The sequence below is a fragment of the Megalobrama amblycephala genome, linkage group LG17, assembly GCF_018812025.1.
Source record: "Megalobrama amblycephala isolate DHTTF-2021 linkage group LG17, ASM1881202v1, whole genome shotgun sequence".
NCBI classification, from domain to species: domain Eukaryota; kingdom Metazoa; phylum Chordata; class Actinopteri; order Cypriniformes; family Xenocyprididae; genus Megalobrama; species Megalobrama amblycephala.
Window position 1 is genome coordinate 37,619,826 of NC_063060.1, and position 24,249 is coordinate 37,644,074.

Genomic DNA, 24,249 nt, shown 5'->3' on the forward strand with positions numbered 1-24,249 from the left:
CTGTGAAAAAAACAACACTACTTATGTATAAAGGTTTGCCATTGTGGGTGCATTCAACATAAAAACCACAAGGAAAAAACGAGGAATGCAACATCTTTCTTTAAAAGCTAAAAAAGAAATGCAAGGCCAGGAATGCTATTATAATGCATAGATGGTAACCTGTTGAAAGAGTCTATATAGCTTTCAGAATAAGAATGAACCATTGCAGGAGCTTGTCTCTGATAAAATACGGTTTCCTCCACTCCTGCTGTCATCAGAGCTCCAAAGCAGTCACTGAAATATACTCCTTGCTCTCTCTCTCTCTCTCACTGTTGCTGAAACCCTAAGCCATAAATATAGAGCCTTTAGCCTCTTTGTCTTGGTGCTGTGCACTGCGATCGCTGCTTACGGTACTCTGGTGGGTGCTTTCAGCAAGGCCAAACTGTGTTGTTGAGGTCTCAGCCTCCAAAATCTCATAAAGGAGATCAATCCTAACTAAAACAGTAATTTTTGCCTATCAAAGTCTGGAGAGGAGCATAAAACACTTGAAATGCTTGCTCATATGCTGTAAAATATTGGCAGCGGTCATTGTGGTGGTGTGACATAACGTAAATTTATAATTATTTCCACAGTTGCAAGTACACTCACAAGAGAGAAAGAGAGAAAGAAGAAAAACATTGTTTACTGTGGGTTCCACAGCAGAGTACTCAATTCCATTAAATATATAAGCAAGTCTTTTTATAGTCAGTTTTAAAAGATTTATCTGCCATGCTATGAAAAGTGATAGATTTTTAAAAGCATACATAACCATACTGCAGCCTGGGTATTCTTGGATTAAGTAAAATGATCATTTTAATCACCCCATGCTTCTAAGTTAGCAGAAATTATAGTGCTGCTTGTTTTTCTTAATAGGCCATTACCATGTAGCATATCAGGCCATCATGTCATTATGAGTTTGAGGTGCACTGAGGCCTGGTCTGAACTTAAATGGGGCAGGAGGATGAATGAAACCCTTAAAACCTAAAACAGGCATCGGTGGGTGGCTGCAGCATATGCATCAAACCCGAATGGACTGTGCTGTCATACAAGCCACTGCTCGCATCATTAAAGAGAGAGAGAAATTACAATGTGTGACTTCCTCGAGATATAAATGCTTGTGAGTTTGCAAACTAAGTTAAGTGGCATTTTTTTTCCTAAGCTGGAGGATAAGTTTGCATGATTCGGTTTAGTTGCAAATTATTGAGGCTCAGCAGGGGTCTGGCTGTACTTGGCATCCTCTACCAATTTAGTATTAAGGAATAGCATTATTTGGATCTCTCCTTCAGCACGGCTGGGAGTCAAGTAAATAATCTCATTCCATTTTCTCAATTTTTACACAAACTGTAGTGTTGTCTGCATTCATAAATCTCAACCACTGAACCCAGTTACCCCGCTTAATTGTAAGAAAAAAATGATCCGACAAATATTCTTCTTTAATAATAAGTTTAAATATAAGTTTATTAAGAACTGCGAGCCAACGTTTGGCACCAAACTAGCAAACCCCTACTGATTTAGGGTTTTATAGATTATTCAGCTCACAAACACAAACAGTATACAAAACAGGATCCAAAATTGGTCCTAAGAAACATTTATTTATTTATTTATTTCAACTAATTGTCAGTGAAAGGAGGTGCTTAATAAAATAGAACAGACAAAATATCTGAATCTGTATATCTAATTATACATACAGTCCAACCAAAATTTATTCAGACACCTTGAACATTTCATTCATTAATACAGTTTATTCACTATTCACTATAAGATTTCAGAGTTAAACTGTGTCAGAAAAAAATAATCTTAATTACGTCAGATAACGCTGAAACATGGTCAGGTCAAAGTGTCTGAATAATTTTTGGTTCACAATTTTTTATCAGTTTTACTGGTAGTCCACTGTATGAAGAAGTTTTGGGTATAATATGTCAGTTTACTTTATTTTGCTATCCTCACTTACATAAATGAACTATAGTGTCCTGAACCCACTAGTAAAAAATATATCAAAAATATCAGAAAAATCAGAATAATTTTTGGTTTGACTGTATAAATAAATATATATATATAAAATTTGATGTTTATTTAAGACATTGATAGAACACAAACCATGGTTTTAAACAAGTTTTTAAATATTCATGTCCCAAAGACTGTCAAAATTTAGTTTAGACAAACTATTGTGAAACTGACAATCAACATTTTTTAAAAGTTAAAAACCTCCTTTTACTGCCAATTTTAGGGCTGGGACAATACTATTGATGCATCGCGATTCGTGGATCATTTCTGATATTTTCCAAATGCATCGCAAAACAATTGTGAGCTTAGATTTGAACAACAGATGGCGCTCTAGGCTATTTTTAACCGCATGCTCAAATGCTCACGAAGAAGGCCGCTCGTGCATTTGGCTTCAGAATGCTTTTATGATGCAAGATTAATGTAAACAGCCTGCTGCAAACACCCCTGTAATTCGCTTCAACCTTTTCAAACTTTTCAAACTGAATGATTATTTTATAGAAGGTTCAAGTGGTGTGTGTATAAGGAATTGGAAGGAAGCAGAATACTGTTGTTTCTAAAGTACGCAGTGCCATCTACTGTTGAAAACAGATTTGAGAGAGAATCTTGATACATACGGAAAATATCAGGATCGATCCAGAATCAGTTCTCGATTTGCGATGCATCGATGTATTGTCCTAGCCCTAGTCAATTTCATAAAAATAATTAAATATGAAAAAATAACAAATAAATGATGACAATTTTTATTCTGGCCCAATTTAGTTCATTATTTGTATGTTATTCCTGTTTGTGGTTTTGTTGAAGACGAGATTGTCAATTAATCAGGCTCAAAAATGAAAAGCAACAACAGTGTCTCATCTCGTCTGCTATACGAGTAAAGCAGGTCTCACTCAGTATTCCATCACTCACAGAAAGTTATAAACTCCCTCTCCCCTCTCAATACGCCTCTGAATTTCATTATAAAATATTATTCTCAGCTTCCATGCAAGGTCAGTAGGATTAAAAATAACAAAAGCATTAGGTGGTCTGCAACTTATTTGAAGTAACTGTTTGAAGTTTCATGCACGCAGAGAGATGAATTAAAGTGGGAAGAGCAGCTATTTTCAAATAACCTATCACCTGAGGAAAATGATTCAGAGTCAGTGCCATATATTGAACGGGATAACGTCACACAAATATACAATTTAACTTTATGAAATATCACCAGTCGTCTCGCCTTCAGATGGGAGGCATATATGGTATGCTGCTTCTGTATGTTATTTCTCTACTTTAAGAATGCCTTGAGATTAAGGCTTTAGCTGCTTACAGCTTTTTTTGTTACCTATAGCTATGGAAACATTTCACTTCTATCATATATTTCTGTCAGACTGACGCCTTTATCTTTAAAGACATTTTTTGAGGCTCAGGGCTGTATTGAAGTCTTGCATGGCACTGGAGCTCAGTCTTCTGCCCACATTAGTGCTCTGACAGCAGGGGTGACATCACATGTTTGAGAGGAAGCAGTTCAGTGACCCCTGATGTTTTCCAGGAACAGAACTCTGATGGATCTACTCAGTCGGCTGGCATCTTTACACAAGAAAATCCTTGCTTTCACTATTTGTCTACAGTTATTCTGACAAATAATTGCAGAGAAGTGAAGTGGAGATCTGCCACACAGGATTTAGGACTGGAAAACAAACCCGTGTGCATGCTGCTTATGAACTAACTATGCAGATTATGTATTTACATACTGTAAGCATGTGTAATTTTTCATACATGATCCACAGTTTTGATTGTAGATGCACACTAATACAAACAAGTCCAGATGGCTCTATGAATTGAACAGGTGTGTGGTTAAATGGTGCTTCCTTTACATAAGCAAAACAATGAACTGAAGCACATAAACAACAGAATCCTAACAGGGTCATTAAATCGTGTTTATATCATTGAGAAATATTCTCCGAAAAGAAGAAAAGGAAAATATTTTATTGCATGCCTATTTTTAGGGCCCCTGAGGTTACGATGTGCTTGCAAGTCTTTGAGTCGAGCATTTGATGTCAAAGACATTACTTATTTGCTCTGCTTTGTTGCACTGCTATTGCAGCTGAATGAATGCTGTCAAACTGTTTTTTCCACTTACTGAAACAATTAAGATCAAAAGAGAAAAGAAGCCAGAAGAAAATTATATATATTATACATATATATAGCCATGTATGTACAGCTGTGGATGATCTACGATTTTTTTGTTTTGTTTTTGTGATGGCTGTTAATGAGTCCCTTATTTGTCCTGAGGAGTTGAACTGCCCAACATTCTTCAGAAAAATCCACCAGGTCCTGCGGATTCTTCAGTTTTCAAGGATTTTTTTGCATATTTGAACCCTTTCCAACATTGACTGTATGATTTTGAGATCCATCTTTTCACATTGAGGAAAACTGAGGCACTTAAACACAACTATCAGAAAATGTTCAATCATTCAATGATGCTCCAGAAGGAAACACGATGCATTAAGAGCCGGGGGGTGAAAACTTTTTGAATTTGAAGATCAAGGAAAATTGTACTTAATTTGTCTTCCGGGAAACATGCAAGTTTCTTCTGTTGCTTCCGAAGGGCAGTACTAAATGAAAAAAAGAAAAAGAAGATATTTCAACAAAATAAGAAAAATTTGGACAACTTCATCCTGTTCAAAAGTTTTCACCCCTGACTCTTAAAGGTACAATTTGTAAGATATTCGCAGTAAAATAACCAAAAGGCTAGTGTTATATATTTTGTCCAGCTGATTACTAACAATATCTCTAATGTTTTCAACTACTTGTAAATCATGAGAAAATTCCCATTCTAAACAGTGACACGGGCAGTGCAGTCGCCTGTCAATGACGTCAGTTACCCTTTGTTACCGCCTTTACTGACGTAGAAACCACATGACAACAGTGTCGTGAACAAATGCGGAAGTAGTGTCTAGCGTCCAGCAAACCACTAGCTTGCTTCAAGCAGTTCCTTATTTACTTCTTGCACGTTTTATGGTGGATTGTGTTACTTATTTATGGAACATAATTACTGTTTACCATCTGTCGACAAGGACAGCTCCCGTAAACGTAAGCGTACGGGCCAACCAAACGACCCAAGAAGAGTTTGGGACAAGAGGAGAGAAAGAGCGAGGATCAATATCGGTGTTGCATTTTCTAGATGGAGAGAGCTTCACGACAAACTTCACCTAGAAAGAGATGCCGATCTCGCTTGTGTTTTACTCGACAGGTGAGTTGTTTTGATTCGTATCTTTACAGAAAACGTATGCCATTATAACGATCAACACGATTAGTATTATGGGGCATACACGCCAAACGCGGGGCATCGCGTCTCTAGACCTGCGCGAGGACGCGTCTGATCCATAGTCTGATCGCGTCTTTGCATTGACTTTGTATGTAATCTACTCGCGCAAATCATTGAACTCGCGTTTGCTATGTATGCCCAATTATTGTGTTTGAATGTACACAAGTGTATATATTTGTTACTAACTAATTTGTTACTATATTTGTTATTAACAAGTGGTAATCATTTTCATATCATCTGACTAAACAGTAATCAATTAATTTGATAATTTACTATGACATCAAACACAACATTTATAAAACTTTACCTCATCCGTTAAATCCATGATTTATCTTTCTGTCTGATTGATGGCCGTCAGTGGTTGGGTAGAAGACAACAAATCCCATCATTCCACGCACCTTCTTAGCGTCATTAAACCAAGCGTAGTGCGCCCTCTAGTGGCAGGTCCTACAAACTGTACCTTTAATTCATGTTTCCTTTTGGAGCATCAGTGAATTTTTGAAACTTTTTTTAATAGTTGTGTTTGAGTCCCTCAATTGTCCTCAGTGTGAAAAGATTATTAACATTTTCACTGATTCTGCAAGTGGTTCCCATACTTTTTCTCTTGCAATTAGAATTTTCTAAAACAATCCTGATCCCACTGTAGTCAAAAATTTTCACCAAAATTACATATTTAAAAGTTTTTTTTTTTTCTGTGAAAACGAATTCTTCATGCCTTAAAATAGCTTTAATGTAACTCTACAACCTAGCTTCATTTAGTATACACGGATCAATGAATATGCTAATCAGCCCCGCCTCCACTCACTCGCACAAACTCAGAGATCCACTCGGTCAACTTACTGAGGTAAACGCTGCACAATTGTATCACTCTTTACAACGTCGGACACATAATGATAATTAATATGATTAGCCCTTTGGTTGACTACAGCTAATAATGTGTTGCTAATGTTACACAAACCATGTTCACATTCACAAGTCAGACAGCTGCCTTCTTACAATCAGTATCCTTAGAAACGCTTTGAACAACTCAGAACGTCAGTGGAGAAAGGCATATAGTTCATCATAACATCGTAACATACACCATAAACCCGCTATATTGCTAAATCTACCCGATTTTCAACTGAAAAATATACCGGGATAACCTGACTTCTCTTGAGACTCCCCTGCTTCAGAGTGATCATAGTTAATAATATGCTAATGCTCACTGGCACATTGATGTGATTGGTTACAAGATTGTTTGTGACGTCAGAAACACCAGCGATTTCAAACCGCGTTTTTGAAACTGTCTTTAGATCCCTGCAGTTTTAAAGAGAAAATACTCAGCAATGGTGTTGACTTATGAATTTGCACATGGTTTGTCTTAAAGCATATTAAAAACACCACATAGACATATGAACAGCATTAAAAACCACAGGGCGACTTTAAGAACTTAAACTAGGTGTTTGAAACCAAACCATACAATACAAAACCATACAATGGACTTTTGAATCGCTCGGTCTGCAATATATTTAACACTTGCCGTTGCTCTGTCACATTGAATCGCATCTCCCTCATTTATAACAGTCAATGATAGCAGTAAATGGACTGGAGTCCTAGAGAAAGTGATGTATGTCCACTTAAACTCATCATCACAGTGCAAATATGACTTCCATTTAGTCTGTCTTGCTTTTCTTCCTTTGTGAGATCTGAGGAAGCAAATTACCTTGATTTCCCAGCTCTGCTAGAGAGATTGCTACATGTGTTAATGCTTATATCAGTGTTTTTTATCAATCCAAGCAAATATTTAATTTAACAGAACTGTGTAGGGCAGAGGAATACCTCCTGTGCTATCTTCTATGCTGATGTACCAGCAATTACTTGTAATATCTCAATGCCAGTAAAGAGCTTGTGGCAAACAATAAATCTTAGTTATCATAGCAGGGGGAAGTGAGGATACGATTCAGGCTTTCTTCCTGAAGGAAGCATCTGTAGCCTTCAGCAACTTAAATGGTGTTTGTTGGCCTGTCCTTTTCATTCTTTTCTTTTCTTTCTTGCTTGCTTTTTTACTTTTTGTAAATCCACTCTTTTCCTTTTTCTTTAAACCCTTTGTGTGAATCGAAGACTTGTTTAGTGGGCGTTTTGTAGACCCTGTTACGCTTTCTCTCTATGTTCTTTTGTCGCATTCTGCAAGTTTTAGGTCATGTATGGAGCTCTTAGCTTAGTTCAATCTGACATGCAGTAAGCTGTTAAATTCGACTCTAATCTCGCTGTTTCACATGTCATTGTGCCAAGGTGACACCAAACTGTCAAGCTGTGATGTTCACATATCCTATTCTCTACCTTTATTTTTCAGGGCTGACATTTTTATTTTGAAACCTCCTCTAAAAAGGTAGAAAAAACATCCTTTGTCTGGGTGGTTGTAAGTATTTTCTTTTCAATGAAAACCTGCCTGGCTGTCCACAGATTGCATGCTTTACACAAAGACTACGATCGCATCATAAGTGTGTTGGAAATAGCAGGCAACCACTATTTACTTTCCGCCTGACCAGATTTATTGTATTTCAGAGTAACTCATGATCACCCTATATCCACTGTTTTGGCGGCCATCACAATTGATGGATATTGGAAAGGCCAATACCTGACCCATACAATTACAATTTTATTGGGTTCACAGATATTGCCTAGAGGGCCACAAGCTCTGCTGCAAGATGCATATAGTGATTCACACTAATGGATGCATATAGTGATTCACAATGGCTGATAGTGATAAACTGCCTATAACTAATATTATACTGTTTTATGATACTATGCATCCCTAGCATACACTGCTTATTTTAAATGGTTGTCAAATATGGAGGAAATTGAAAATCAGGCAGACTTTGACCCCTTGTTACTCCCCCATTATGGAAAAGTTAATTTTCTTACAATGGTACAAACATTGACCAATGCCAGAGTAATGACTTAAATGGACTGTAAATATCTGCAAACATTGATTGTGAAGCTTCCCATCCAAAACAAGAAAGACAGAACAAAAGAAGTGCAGACATGATAAGTAGCCGTTGACTAAGTATCTCTGACATGCAAGAAAAGCTTATACCTCTCACCCACCATTAACCGCTCAATCTTTTCCCATTACTGCTGGAGTGCCTTTTGATTTTGATGAATTTATATAACATGCATCAAGGCCTATTCTCTAGTGATGAATGCAGATATCGATTGTGCCTCTCCGATGACTGCCTCAACCAACTTCATGGCAATTAGAGCAATTAATCTGGACATGGCTGATTCTTACAACACAGCTATACTGTTGTTCACAGTGCAACATTAAAATGCTTTCAAAACAGCTTCACATCCTGTTGAAACATGAAAATGGGACTGAGATTTCATATGTGGAGGTACAATAAGGAATAAACAATGATGGGTCGTTAAATTAATAGAAAATAATGCACACCAAGGTGGTTACACCTCGGGTGTGCATTATTTTCTAATAATTCAACGGACTGGAGTAAATTATTCTGCTTATACTACGGTTACCACACCTCAAGACATTGTTCAAATATTGTATTTCAAATCATTTGTCAGGTTTCTGTCCTTGTATGTAGGACAATTTTTTTTACGCATCTTATTCCACGCCTCCAATGCTAATTCCAAAACGTCATTTTACAGCAGGCTTGAGCCATTGAGAGCAGACTAATGCAGTTATTAGAGAAAGACAGATTAAGCGGTGTGAATTACCCGAGTCTGTGCATCTCTCAACAATGTTCGGCAGCAACGTCTCTACTAATAGCAAACCTGTAAGTTTATCTGCTTCAAGAACAGCAGCGTTATTACCTCACTAGTGAGAAATGTCATGTAGCTTTTAAGGTGTTAAACTATTTTACTGATGAAATCCACATTTTCTTGTGAGTGTGTTTCCATGCTGTATGTGTTGAGTGGGAGAGAGAGCGGGAGAAAGAGAGTATCTGCGTTCTGTAAAAACATGGAAATAATCTCTTATTGTTTACTATATTTATTTGCTTGGTCAGTGTTGTTGTGGGTTTTGGTTCTTTTGCAGTTGTATGCTGCAAGGACCTTTGAAATAGCTGAAATTATTTTTGCGAAGTGATATGGACATGTAATGCGGTCAAGACCTGCCTGGAACTACTTTAGCTGTGCGTTTTACTTAGAACGTTCATCAACCAATCAGATTCAAGCATTCAACAGCCCTGTAGTATAAGTACTATTATGATAACATTTAGAGTTGCCACAATATCATAATTTTTACACCAGTGAGGTATCCTTGCTCAAACCGACTATAGTGGACATACTGGTTGGATGTTAGATGGCGCTATGTTCTGGCATACAGACTATTTTCGTTGTGCAGTAGCAAATGTAGTATATATACCAAGACACTTATATTATTTTGAAATGGGAGAAAGTGCAAATATGGTGGAATAAAAATAACAAAAAACTGTTTTCAAAATAACAAGCGAGCCAATCAGAAATTGCATCATTGTATCACTGCAGCTGCTGTTAGAAGAGCGCTTGGGACTGCACATGTGCACTTGCTTTACCAACCTGAAATACATTTTTTTTTTTTTTTTTTTACACTATTTGAGCATAAGAAACAACATTTATGGAATAGTCAGATTTTTAATCATGTCAGACTTTGTTTCTTATTTTAGATATGTTATTTAGGTGTGTGTTTGGCAAGCAGTTTTTGAGATTTTAAAGTCCCTCTGATCTTGCACAGTTGTTCCAGATGTCTAACAATAAAAGGTCACTGTTATGCAACTTAAAAATCACTATATCGTAGTGATCATAATCACAGCTCAAAAGCTCCCCACCAGTGGCCCTCCTTCACAAAACTTAACATCAAGCACAGTTTTATCATTGGTAGAATATAACAGTTTAATACAAGCATTTCATTCAAATATAATTTGAATCTATAATTTATAATCCGCAGGAAAACCGTAGATTTGGCAACTGTGTGTTTTTGCCTCCCAATGTGCTGCTTTCAGTTGTTCTGCTATGTAAACATGCACTAGACGAATGTGTTTCTGCGCTAGAGTTTTGCAGATGTTTAAAGCAGAACATTGAATTTCTTCAAAGATAAGATTAATTTCTGTTCTTCATTTATTTCAGGTTAATTCAATCTAAGACAACAGTGCTCCTAGTCAAAATCTTTATATCAGTGCCATGGACTGTTGTCTAAACTGTGTGTTGAATAGCGCCACAGAACAGTAATGTCTTCTTAGCTGTGTGTGTGTGTGTGTGTGTGTGTGTGTGTGTGTGTCCCTCCAAATGACATTATTTAGAGGTGCTCAGTGGGTGATCTCAGCGAGAAATGTGACCTGAATTAAAGCCCTTCTCACCCTACTCGAATTACCCCATGTGGATTTGATCCTTTTCCCTTTACACGAGCACATAGATCGAGCCGCATACAAGATGAACTGCCATTGTCTCTCACATTTGTCAGAAGGAGAGCCGGGAAGTGCTTTGGCTACCTACAGGCCTAAGTGGCAGGCAGTCAGAAAGTGACACTTCTAATACCGTCGCTGATGACAATGACAGTATTTTTTCTCCAAGTCGAAAACTCATTTTGCACATGCCGCAGCGCACAAATCTATCCTCATTTTGCCTGGGCCACCTGCCAGATTTAATGACAGCTGCTTATCAAGGCAGAAAATATATGCAGTTGTGCAGAACAAGGTTTCCCAGCAGTCAGTGGGAGTGTCACTATGTGATAAAGTTTCTTCATAGTAGTCTTAATGTCTGTCTAAATGTAATTGTTTACTGTAATATTTAAAGTGTAAAGCTACCAACACATTAATTTCATTATTGTAATGGATCTGAAATCTTGACTGTTTAATGTATATGTTAAATTGATACATTGATACATATTCTTTCTCACCCTATTGTAATCATAGATATGTATACGTAGATGCAACATTCGACCGCTCCAGACATGTTGACGCGACCACCATCTTGGAATGGCTTACAAGTAGCAGCTTATAGAAACAGATGCTAATGAGGCATGTATACTTTGTGTTTATAAATGGCAAAACCAAGTAATATTCTAACAGTCTACATACATTATGATGCTAACATTACAAAGGCATTAAAATAATAATTAAAGCATGAAATCAAACATTTTCTAAATGGATGCTATTGATCTTATTTAAAACAATTCCTCCAAGCATACGGCAAAATGTCAGAATTCAGTCTTCCGGCAAAATGACCAGCTTCTCTCTGGTAACATATGTCAAATGTCACATCTCCAATCATTTAGTCCACTTAAACCCTGAGCCTTTCTTACAAGCGACTGCAAACTCGCATTCAGATCTGCCTCCATCCAATCAATCAATCAATCAATCAATCAATCAATCAATCAATCAATCAATCAATCAATCAATCAATCAATCAATCAATCAATCAATCAATCAATCAATCAATCAATCAATCAATCAATCAATCAATCAATCAATCAATCAATCAATCAATCCTGCACTCATCAAGTAATTTCTTAGAGTAAGAGTCTTAGGGAAAATGGAGGGAAAGTGAAGACCTCATTGGTTCATTTATAGTATCAGGATATAGAGTAGATGAATTGTTTAAAAAATAAAGAGAGAAAACAGTTCTTTGTGCACATTCAAAAGGTTCTCCTATGGCATTAGGCTGTCAAATGTGTGTGTATGAGTGTGCTTATGCTGTGTAAGTAAGTGTGTGAGTGGGTGTCTAGATGTTGTCAGTGTGTTATGGAGCTGTCCTACATGACCAGAAACTGACTGCACACCCACAAAGGCCTTTGGAAACATCTACAATGTCCAAAATTGGACCTTGCTGAAGCTGATGTCCCTAAGCCGGGACCTCTCTGTCAGTCTGGGCACAATGGGAACCACAGTGAGACACAAGGTCAGTAGAGCTCCTGACAGGAGCTTCAAACAATGCATTTCTCGAGAAATCATCTGCCTGCCTGTGCTCTGCTCTGTCCATCCACTTCCCTTGCCCAACAACAACTTCCTGACAGCAACTTGCTGAAGTTTCTAGAAACCCTTTGCAAAAGTTTCTGGACTTTTCTGAAATGCACAAGAGTGACTTACTGTTCCCTAATGCCACTGGTTGAGTGTCTGTTCTATAAGGGAGGACAAGGGAAAGTGTCTGTGTGTGTGACAAATGGTGATCCGATACATTTTGTGCAGCCCTGAGCAGTGGAAAGAATCCACAGTGAATGTATAATCACGGGGATTGAAGAATTCTGAGAGGTAAGAATGTTACAAGACAAGTAACATGTTATCATACATTCAAAAGATTATTTTTTACCCCAATGAAGAGGAGAAATCAAAACTGTTGCTTGCAAAAATGAGATGTGCATAGTAAACAGAAGATAAATAATAAATATTATTTTTCCAAAATGGTTAGTAGCTATATTTACATGCATTTTGCAAGTCAAATAATTTTTAGGTAAAAATCCTGAAACATTCAAATGATATTTTAATGATGAAAAATAATCAACCTGCTATTTCTGCTTAAGAAAACAAATGGCATCTTAGACATCCCATTAGAATCTGAACTGTTAAACATACTTAGTTAATGGCAACAGCAAAACATAAGGGAAAGACATGCTATGCATAATTCATTTTCTAAATCCACAGCAATTATTCCCCCAAGCAACATGCAAATATTAAATAAGAAACCGGCATTATCGGCGTTTGCAAATATGCGATAGGTCGACCTACGCCGAGTTGTTTATTGGCTTCTTTAGCGAAAGTGAAGCACTTGTGGGATTTGTTGGGGAGAAGTATCATGTTTATGACAGTAGTACAGTTCTGTATAATCCCTTCTTAGACTAACCAGCGCTGTTGCTGGGCGAATCCATTCGTTCTGCTAGCTGATTTAACCCAAAGTGAATGGACTCGTTAAATCTTGCACATGCTGGAAAACTCAGGATACACTGTTCTTTAATCCTAAAAACAGCATCCACTACATGTGCCATGCTAATCGACCTCTGATATACTCAGTTTATGAGGTAATGAGAAGCACGGTGAAGCCATTTACAACCTGCATTAAGTTAATCAAATGCCAAATGGGAAATGTGTTTATTAAGCGTGCTACTGTGTGCTATATTTGACAGGTAATACATAATCAAACAGTTTGAATCAAATTTTAGCTCCTTCTTAAGTAAGGACTTCTATTTGCCAAAATTGTCCATTACGAAATGTAGAAAGCCGAAGGGAAATCTTTGTGAGACAGAAAGATATATCAGAATATGTGTGCTGAGTGTAATCCTCTTTATACAACCTCTGGTTGGTAAGTGGGTGCCATTTATTGAACCACAAAAATCAATTCACTGAAAAAAGACCTTCATTTGTTGTTTATTGCTATCTGTCACATTCAAACTGCAAAAGCGCCTTATCTAAGTACAGGCGCTGGGAGCTTTAGCAACTAATTGAGCCCATAAATGGACAAAACCCTAGTGAAAATTTCCATTGGCAGACTCTGATGAGGATAAACATGTTGCCAGGTTGATTGTTGGTGGTACCATGTATCAAATAACACCATGTAACTTCGAGCCAGTTTTTAATTAACATAATGGAACAGTTCAGCTAATCAAGCTGCGAACTGAAGGATGAGGAACACAGTAGTTTTACATTGCCAGACCCCTTGACTTTTAAATACTTAATTTACTGTTGTAAACATGATCAATCATGGAACTTTTAACCATTTTCTCAAACTAAAATGCTTTTGTGAACGCTTAGTAGCCGACTATTGACACAATACTGGTCTTTTTTGAAAGCAGACACTTTAATTAAGAGTTAGAATCAATTTAATTCATTAAGAAAAATGATAAATTTCAGGTTCGAGAAGCCGTTTCACTCAGAAATAGACATCACAACAAGAAAGATAACCGTTTCATGCCGACTTTAAAGAGATAGTTCACACAAAAATGTAAAGTCTGTCATCATTTACTCACCCTCAAGTTGTTCCAAATCTGTATGAATTTCTTTGTTCTGCTGAACACAAAATATGGAATATGGAATATACAGAATATGGGTACGGATACTATGGAAGTCAACAGGGCCCATCAACTGTTTGGTTACCGACATTCTTCAAAATATCTTCTTTTGTGTTCAGCAGAAGAAAGAAATTCAAACAGGTTTGGAACAACTTGAGGGTGAGTAAATGATGACAGACTTTCCATTTTTGGGTGAACTATCCTTTTAAGAGCGGCCTCTAGCTGTGCGCATGCATCATAAATGAGCGTTCCCAGTCTAAATACTCATTTGGGTCAGCGCAATTGAATGTAATATCGCAAGAATTATGATTATTACTCTAAAGTATGTGACGTAAACATGACAATCCATCAACATTTATCGAAATATGCATTTAAATATGTATTACAAGCCCTACTGGAATACTTGAGGTGACAGATTAACCGAAGCTTGCTTGATTAAACGGGTATGTGCTTCTTTATTACGTTTATTAAGTCCCGTTTAGCATGTTTTGATGTATACGCCTGACACAAATTAATATACTGCTGTTGCTGGAACGCTTTTATCATAAAACAGTGATGTAATACTGAAGCAAAAGTCTTATATATAGTTTTATTTATATAAATGATAGTAGGCCTACAGTTTACAGATGTAAATAAATGTAAACTAACAGACCTTGAGCTAAGCGTGGGGAACCTCTGCGGCAACAGGGCCGGTGCTACAATCATTTTGTGGATTAGAAAGCCATCATGTAAGATATATCAGCTGAGAAAAGGTCAAAGCGTGGTACTTTCGAACAAAGTTGAACTAAAGTGCACTGAAGCGCAGATTGTGAGGGAAGATAATTTCACATCCCTGAAGTATCTCTGTTTGTATTTGTGTGTGGGTGGGATTGTGTTTATCTGTACTTTTTTTAAGATGCAGTGTAGGAAGCTATAAGGAGGTTGCTGTTTTTGCTTTTGTTCTTCAATTTGTTTTTTAGATCCCACATGGTTTGATGTTTGTTATTGAGTGTAATGCAATTCATACATTTTAAGTATTTAAATACTTTCTTTGAAGCCACTGTACATGCAAACTTGATATCATGATGCCTGACTTAAGTTAAACTGTCATATGCTTTTGTTTTGGTGCAGTTTCCCCCCCCAATATTATTTAATATTGTTTATCAGAATCCTGCATGACAAATCAGTTTTCCATTCTAAATCTGAATGAATGTTCTCTCTCTCCTATCTGGCCTCCTTACAATAGGACAGGTTTCTGTGAGGTTGGATAAATAAAACCCTTACGCTATAGCTATGCTATGGTCAAAGAGCCCTTTTCCCAAGCCTAGCACTTCACCTGCTGAAAGGAGATATGCGTTCTTATGAGTGCAGCTCCACAGTTAAAGGGATTTGAGCTGCTTTCATTAATGCTCCATCACTGAGCAGGAGAAGCTTTTAGAGCCAGCTAGGGTTTATCTCCCTGATTGAATCATTCTTTGAATGTGGAAACACTCAGCTAGGAGAAAAACCTGAGGTGCCATCTTTCCATGCTTCTTTCTTTTCGGCTGTCTTTACTTTGGGTTTGCTCTCCCTTTCTCTCTCACACACTCACTACCACCATTCTCTAAAAAAAAAACAAAGATTTTATCAGTCCAGTCTTCTCGCAACCAGAGCAATAAACAGACAAATCCTCCCTCTTGTCGTTTTAGGTTTCTACTCCAAGGTGCAAATGTATCATAGTCAGTGAACTTTAAAGAACACCGAATTAATCCCAAACGCAGGCCCCATTTATCAAAGGAGTCCACTGTTCGTTATTGACTTGTAGGCCCTTGCAGGCCTTTTCAGGGTTTTCAGAAACAAATTGACCAATAACACCCACCAACATGTGCTGGTATAAGGTAATACAATATATCACGATAATGAACGTGCACAATATTGTTATTGTGGGCACTTCAAAATACTGTCAATAATTATTTATTACGAATTATTCCAATTTTTAGATTGCATTTTAAGAATACTTTACCCATCAACCGTTTAAAATGCACAAAACCGCTGTATGCTGCATCAAAGAGGCACACACTGATATAAACAAGCCCAACACGCATGAGCAGCATACGGCGGAAGGAGCGAAGAAGACGCACTGAATGAAAATGCATATTCACTGTCTGACAGCAGATGGCGCTGACGGAACAGCAGAAATGCAGCGGTTACCCGCTAACACCCATAAACAAAGCAGCCGCGCTGCTACCTTTTAGTATTTAAATGTTTCAATCAGCCATTCAGATTGTTGTATTCACAATGGTGTTCATCACAGCACCAAATACATAAAGACTTAATGCTTTTTATTTTCAAATTTAAATTTTATATTTTAATCTGGACTACAACATATCCTTGGTTTTGTTTGCATATGTTCTGATCTGTTCATTCACACTTTACAATAAGGCTTCATTAGTTAATTTATTAGTTAACAAAAACTGACACTGAAAAATATTTCTAAAGCATTTATTAATCTTAGTTAATGTTAATTTCAACATTTAATAACACATTATTAAAATCAAAAGTTGTAACTGTATTATTTAATGGATTTAAGCTAACATGCACAAACAGTTATTAAACTTTTTAACACTTTTTTTTTTTTTTTTTTTGCAAATTATTTCAATATTGAGATAATACCATATACCGTGATAGAAGTTTCAGCAATTATCGCAACATGAAAATTTGATACCATCACATGCCTAATTTGGAGTTTTTTAAATGAGCGGCCGTCTGCATGAGGTTAGTTATTTGCATAAAACATGACCAAATCGTGTCCATATAAGGGCTTTCCGCGCACGCTTTCCTTACAGGCTTACGTCACTTTCGTCAGAAATGCCACTGTTTAAAGACGCGCTCACACCTGATCCTCGAGCAATGCCAAGTGTGCCATTCTCACTAGTTCTCACAATAAACAAGGGTTATTCAGAGAAACCTTGCAGCTGAACATAATCACTGTATATGATGATTATTATTTATTGATTTTATTATTTAATTTTATATATGGATTATATAATACAATTATATTGTAGCATATATATATATATATATATATATATATATATATATATATATATATATATATATATATATATATATATATATATATATATATATATATATATATGGCAGCGGCTATTTGCACTAAGTGTAAATAGCATATTTTCTTAGTGATAGATGCTATTTACATTAAGTGCAAATAGCAATATATTCTATTTACACTAAGTGACAATAGCGATAGATTCTATTTAGCCTACACCATGTAAAAGTATCAGTTCTTTGCAATAATTGTAAATAGTAATTAGATGCTATCTATACTTTATATTGGCAGATACTATTTGCATCTTAGTAATTTTTGTACATTAGCAGGATACAATAAAATCATAGAGTGTAAATGATAATATTAATTAAAATTAGTAAATGTATGCTGCCTTATTAGGAGAATAAAAACCCTCTGCACACCTTCCCCTAACCCTACCCAATAAACACTTTTTATATCATTAAACACTTTCATTTCATTTCATTTCATTTCATATCATTTACACTTCCACTCTAAGAACATTATTTGCATTTTATTGAAAATAAATGCAAGCTTGGCAAAAGGTGGATTCAAACCCGCGTCGATCACATTTGTGAGCGTTACTCGCTACTGCTGCACCACTGAAGACGTTAAATTCTGTGCGTCTTTTTTAAAACTTGAGTGGCCCAACCAGACATTGGTGGGCAGAGCTAGTGTAAATAGCATTTGCCAACAAGGGACGCTATTTGCACTTAGTGTAAATAGACACTCTGATACAATTAATTTAACATACTTTAATATAGTCATGTTAGGTTAAAATTTCATATTTATATAACTTCTTAACACGATTATAGGCCCGTACAGAGTAAATGTTTTTTGTCGGAAATTTAGAATGATTTTTACTACAAATTTTTTGGTGAATTGTGATTTGTTCTTAAAATCGTTTCCTATGCACATTTCAATCTCAAATATTAAATTGAGTTATTTTAAAGAAATATAACACAAGGACACCTTTAAACCCAAAATTCCACACTTATAATATGATTAATAGTTATCTAATAATGACAACACTAATACTAATAATAGTTAGTGTGGAACACATTGAAATACAAACACTACTTTTCAAAAGTTTAGGGTCATTAAGATTTAAAAAAAAAAGATTTTGAAGGAAATCTTTTATGCTCAGTAAGGCTGTATTATTTGTCAAAAAGCAGTTATATTGTGAAATATTATTACAATTTAAAATAACTTTTCTATTTGAATATATTTTTATGTAATTTATTCATGATGGCATGATAGATAGATAGATAGATGGATAGATATAGATAGATAGAGAGAGAGAGAGAGAGTACTGACCCCAAGTAGTGTTTAAGTGTCCAAATACTTTTTGGAGCTGCAGTTGTTCTTTATTTGTACATTCACTCAAAAAAATAACTCTTTGAATAAACATGAAAAAAATCATGGAAAGGATTTCCACATGATTAAGTTGCTTTATTTCAGCATTATGCAATTCTGTTATTCCAATTTAATGTACTTACGTTGGGTCAACTTAATTGATTAAGGTTGATTCAACTTATTTACTATGGTTGGGCACAGCTTAATTTAATAGTGTCAGCCCAACTAATTTGCAATGTTTTGGACCAACTCATTTACTTAAGTTGATCCAATTTATGCAATTTAAGTTAGCCTAACAAAAGTGCTTAATGCTGAAAGAAAGCCATTTAATCACGCGGAAATCCTTTCCATGATTTAATTACATTAATTCAAAGAATAGCTTTTGAGTGTTAATAAATTAAAACTTTTTTACCATACACTCAAAAAAATGACACTTTAAACTAACTCAAGTCAGTTATGGACAGTGTTTCCACACAACCAACTTAGTTTTTATTAACATTAAAGGTTTATTTTTACTCTATGCAAAATCCTTGAGTTGTGACAAAACAACTGACTAAGGAAGAATCTATGTAAAATAGTTATGTCCAACTTACTCAATTCAATCATGGACAGTGGTTCCACATGATTGAGACATGAAGTAAAATCCAATAGAATCAACCATGTTAAATTAACTAGAATCAATTGTGTTCATTTAAAATAAAACTTAAAAAAAGCAATAAATAAATAAAAAATAAATTGTTTTCATATACATTGATTTTTACAATTAATTCTTCTTGTTTAATTTTGTGATTTACATAACTTTTGTGATGTTCTGTGTTAGAAATCTAGATGAGATACTGGATTCATCCTAAATTGCCTTAACCAAAAACATTGTAAAGCCTAAATTGATCATAAGTCCATTGGTGGCAATGGTTTTACAATCAACATAGGCTTACAATGCTTTTGGGAAATGCAACCCAGAGCACTACTACAGTGATTACTTGATTACTAAAGTAATTTGAAAGTTTGTTAGCAGGTCCTCAACCCAAGTACAAGTGCAACAATTCACCACAATGGTAACCCTAAAACTATTAATTAACAGAAACTTTTAAATACCAACATAATAGAACAGTAAACATTAAAAAGTCTTTCCATTTTCTCATCTTCCTAAAAACTGCTTAAAATAACACTTTATTTCAACATTTACACTCCTAGTTCAGCCCCTTTGCAAAGCATGATGGGAAGTGAAAATCCTGTTTGACTGAGTCCTGGTTGGGTTTACTTGATTGAAACACGTTATTTTAATATAAAAACATCAAGTTAAGTAAAAAAGTAATTGTTTCAACTTAATTTAAAATGAAGCAATTGAATTTGAACCAGAAACCTAATACAATGGTGTTGAATCCAAATAAGTTGTTTAAATAAAGTGAACAGCATCAAAAAATCATTTTTTTCAGTGTTGAATAACAATGACTTTTTAATATATTTAGTCTGTAGGGGTTGTTGTTGTTTCTTGAACTTAACATTTAGCAGATGCTTTTCATCCAAAGCGGCATACAGTACACTAATTGCAGAGACAATCCCCTAGGTGCACCTTGGGGTTAAGTGCTTTGCCTATGGACACAATGGTAACAGAGCAGGATTGTTTTCTCGTTAACTTTCCCATTTCCTTGGACACATGGGATTGTACCTCCAGCCCTTGTGTTTGAAGCACAGATCCTTAACCATTACGCCACTGCCCATTTCTACTGCATTACCCCATGCATTATCAACGTAAGTGTAATTAAAAGATGCTTTACTGGAGCTGTGGCGCAGCTGTAGACTTAAGTGTCTTTTCAGTTCTGATGTCCTTTTTCATAAGCAAAGTGCATGTGTTTGCACTGCAGTGAACTCTGTGAGAAAGAGCTGCTGAGGGAATATGACAGTATATCAATCATTTGTCAAGACTAAGATATACCAATGTGATTTACCTGTCATTTTAAACCTGAGAAGTTCCACTCTTCCATTTAATCAAGTGAAGACCTGAATTGTGTGTGGAAAGGTGTAACCCCAGAGATTATACAAGAGATTTTAACACTTCCATGGCCATCAGATTAACCTACCTGACTCCATGAAGTCATTGTTGAGGTTGACCCAGGACTCTTTGCTCTTACGCAGACTCTCCTCCATAGCTTTGATGTCTGCAAAGGGGCAGTTACAATCAGGAAACTTTGCGGAGCAGCGGCACCAGCAGTCATTGTTGCGGCAGAGTAGCTCGCCCTCTGAATTACACGCCACGTAACTGAGCGCCGCCTCCACAAAACGATTCCGCAGAAACTCAGGAAGCACATCCTGCAGACCTGTGTGTGGAAAAAGAGAGAAATATCTGTTTACTGTCATTTTAGACTGTGACCTAAACTGAAATTTGATTCCAAGACTAGACAGAGATTTTTTTAACACTTTTTCTGCTGCTAGGTTGGTAAACAAGTTCAGAATGGTATTTGGATTTGTTATAGTCTTATACGTTTGGTCAACATCTCAAATTACCACTAGGTCTGGCATTCCCGTATAAACACCAAAAAAAAAAAAAAATCAATCCCTGAGTCATATGACACCACTATGAACCCACCCATCATCTGTCCTCTGGCTATCCTCTCCTCACCCCGTCTGTCTTTCAAAGTAATACGTTTTCTATTTTAAGTCTCCATTTAGAACAATACAATAATGCAGTGGCATGAGGTGGCACTATATATAGGGTAAAATGGGGCTAAGGGCACACCTTAGGAAAAATGTGCTTTTCACTACTCCCATAGTGTATGATTGCAGAAAAAATATATATGCTTTTATTGAACATTGATGGAGCAACAGATTTTGAAAATAACTCATAAAAGTGGTTTGTTTGTCTAAAAAAGATGTTTGAGGTGGCAAGGTGTGGTGGCTCTCCAGCATGGGGCAAAAGGCACAATTGATACAAATACGTTAGCTAAAATAATGTTTTTAATAATGTCTAAGTTAATACTTGCTCAAAACAAATCACTGTACTATTTTTGGTTTATTTTGATAAAATAACTCATTTTTGTTCGATAAATATGATAAAAATACAGAAACAAAATTATTTAAAAAAGTAAAGATTCTGAAAGCATTGAATGAGATCCCATAATAATTAAGTAGTAACAAATAAATATGATATTTTATTATATGAGATGTTTCATATCATATTCTTTAAATATGATGGTTTCATTATAAATATGGTGATTATCTCAAAGGTGGAGGACAGCCAACTTAATCTAACCATGTCATGTCAACAAATGGAAAAGTCAGCCAGCTATTTATTATCATGTTAATTATTGTGCCTTTAGCCTCAACAGCAGGGGTGCCTTTTACCCCAAACACCATACTTTTACATATTCTTCCGTTATTGAAAAACTGTTGCTTTAATTACCTTGAACAAAACTGAAAATCATTAACAAGACCTTTGTCTCAAAATATAGTCAATTTTATTGATTCACATTTGCTGGATAATCTACAACATTTGAAAAAACATTAAATATTAGATCAAATTAGCACAGAATAGTTGGCGCCAATAGCCTCGTGGGCATATAGCGCAGTTGTGCTTCAGGAGTCCCCAGTTCAAGTCCCGGCTCATGGGCTTTTACCGATCCCGTCCCCCTCTCTCTCCAACTTTGCTTCCTGTCAACATACTGTCCTGTCATAATAATCGCAAAAAAAATATATATATAAAAAATTAGCAACTTTGCGTTGCTGTCTGCGATCGCGTCAAGGATCAGACAAATTTCCATGGGCATCATCAAAAGTGGTTGTGAAGAAAAGTGCTAAGCTGATTCTTTTGCGCCACCTAGTGGTTTAAAAGAGAATGCGCCTTTTACCCTGGTGCGCCTTTAGCGTCGTTGTACCCTACTGTATATATAGTGATTTTTTTTTTTTACTAAAAGCAAACAGCAAAGTGCACTAAGTAGTCTCATATTTTTACATTGCTTCAAAAACAGTTTAACAAAGACATTTTTTTGTGTGTGTTGCTTTTATTTGTTAAGGTAAACCGTTATTTTTTTTTATTTTTTAATAATAGTAACCTAATTTTTGGACCATTAGTTACTGCATGTGTCATGAGGGTCACAGGTCCACAGAGGTGCATCTTTAATTTAAGCGATCTGAGTGGTTTCTAATCACACTCACTCACAGATCATCATTTTAAAGTTCAAGTTGCAGTGTAATTTCAAGTGCATTTTAATTAAAACTTGACTTTAAGTGGTGAACCAGATGTCTAGACTGTTGTGAACATGATAGGTGGGTATCATCACTTTCGCTTTTTTTTTTTACTGTCTGATATTTTAAATAATATTTTCAAAACTTAAAACAAAATACCACTGCAATGAAGGTTTGTTTCTAATGTTTTTACAGCCTTGATTTGGCTCAGCAATACAGGACAGGCTGAGTTGGGAAACAGAGAGCATGTAAAGTGGGTCAGAGAGACAGGCAGCCTGACTGCTCTAACAGCATCAGTGATGGGAGTCGTATTTGGGACGGAGAGGTCTGCTATGTCAGCGCAGTAATGGGGTAATGGGATGAATAAAGACCAACAATCTCTGTGGCAAGGTCATTCGGCCGTAAACCTCTGTCATGAACGACAGGCACGCTGCAGACAGGGAATCAATGCGGCTATCGCGGAATTCTCCTGCCCGATTAGATATTTTGATAGCAGGCAATGGAAGAATTGACATTTGCCCGGGAAACTAATTATTGATTTTTTGAGTGATTTGGGACAAGCGGTAACAAGATGGTACGATTGTAAACAGGGTCCGAAATTAATTGTTTGCCACACTTGCCAATAGCAGGAGAATTGAGGAAATTTAGCATTTTTCTTTACCAGTCATGAATCTGTGTTTTACATTTGGCTTTTTTCCCTTTTTTTTTTTTTTTAATAATTATATTTATCTTATATAATGTAGTACACAACCATTGAAAAGTTTGTGTGGTAAAAATTTTCAGTGCTTTTGAAAGAAGTCTCTTATGTGCATTTATTTAATACAAAAATACAGTAAAACAGTAATATTGTGAAATATTATTACAAATTAAAATAACTGTTTTCCATTTTAATATATTTGAATGTCCCCCTGTGGTGAAAATCAATGTTGTTCATAAGTCTATGTGGTGTTTTTAAAATGCTTTAAGACAAACCATGTGCAAATTCATAAGTCAACACCATTGCTGAGTATTTTCTCTTTAAAACTGCATTAAACCAAAGACAGTCTCAAACCCTCGGTTTGAAATCGCTGGTGTTTCTGACGTCACAAACTACCTTGTAACCAATCATGTCAATGTGCTGGCGGGCCTTTGCATATCATTAACTGGCCGCATTAACTGAAAAATCGGGTAAATTTAGCAATATGGCGGGTGTATGATGTATTTTACGATGTTATGATGAACTATATGCCTTTCTCCACTGACGTTCAAAGGTGTTCAAAGCGTTTCTAAGGATACTGATTGTTAGATGGAAGCTGTCTGACTTGTGAATGTGACCATGGTTTGTGTAACATTAGCAACACATTATTAGCTGTTTGATAAGCA

The 24,249-nt window shown here is 36.0% G+C and overlaps 1 protein-coding gene across 3 annotated transcripts in view; it reads right to left on the bottom strand.

The window, feature by feature from the left end:
- Nucleotides 1–24,249, bottom strand: part of brinp2 (bone morphogenetic protein/retinoic acid inducible neural-specific 2) — a 115,392-nt gene that overhangs the window by 15,036 nt on the left and 76,107 nt on the right. For all 3 annotated transcript variants that reach the window (XM_048163230.1, XM_048163231.1, XM_048163229.1), the window contains one exon: nt 20,787–21,023. In XM_048163230.1, the coding sequence (XP_048019187.1) occupies nt 20,787–21,023 (237 nt within the window). The remainder of the gene's footprint in view (nt 1–20,786; nt 21,024–24,249) is intronic.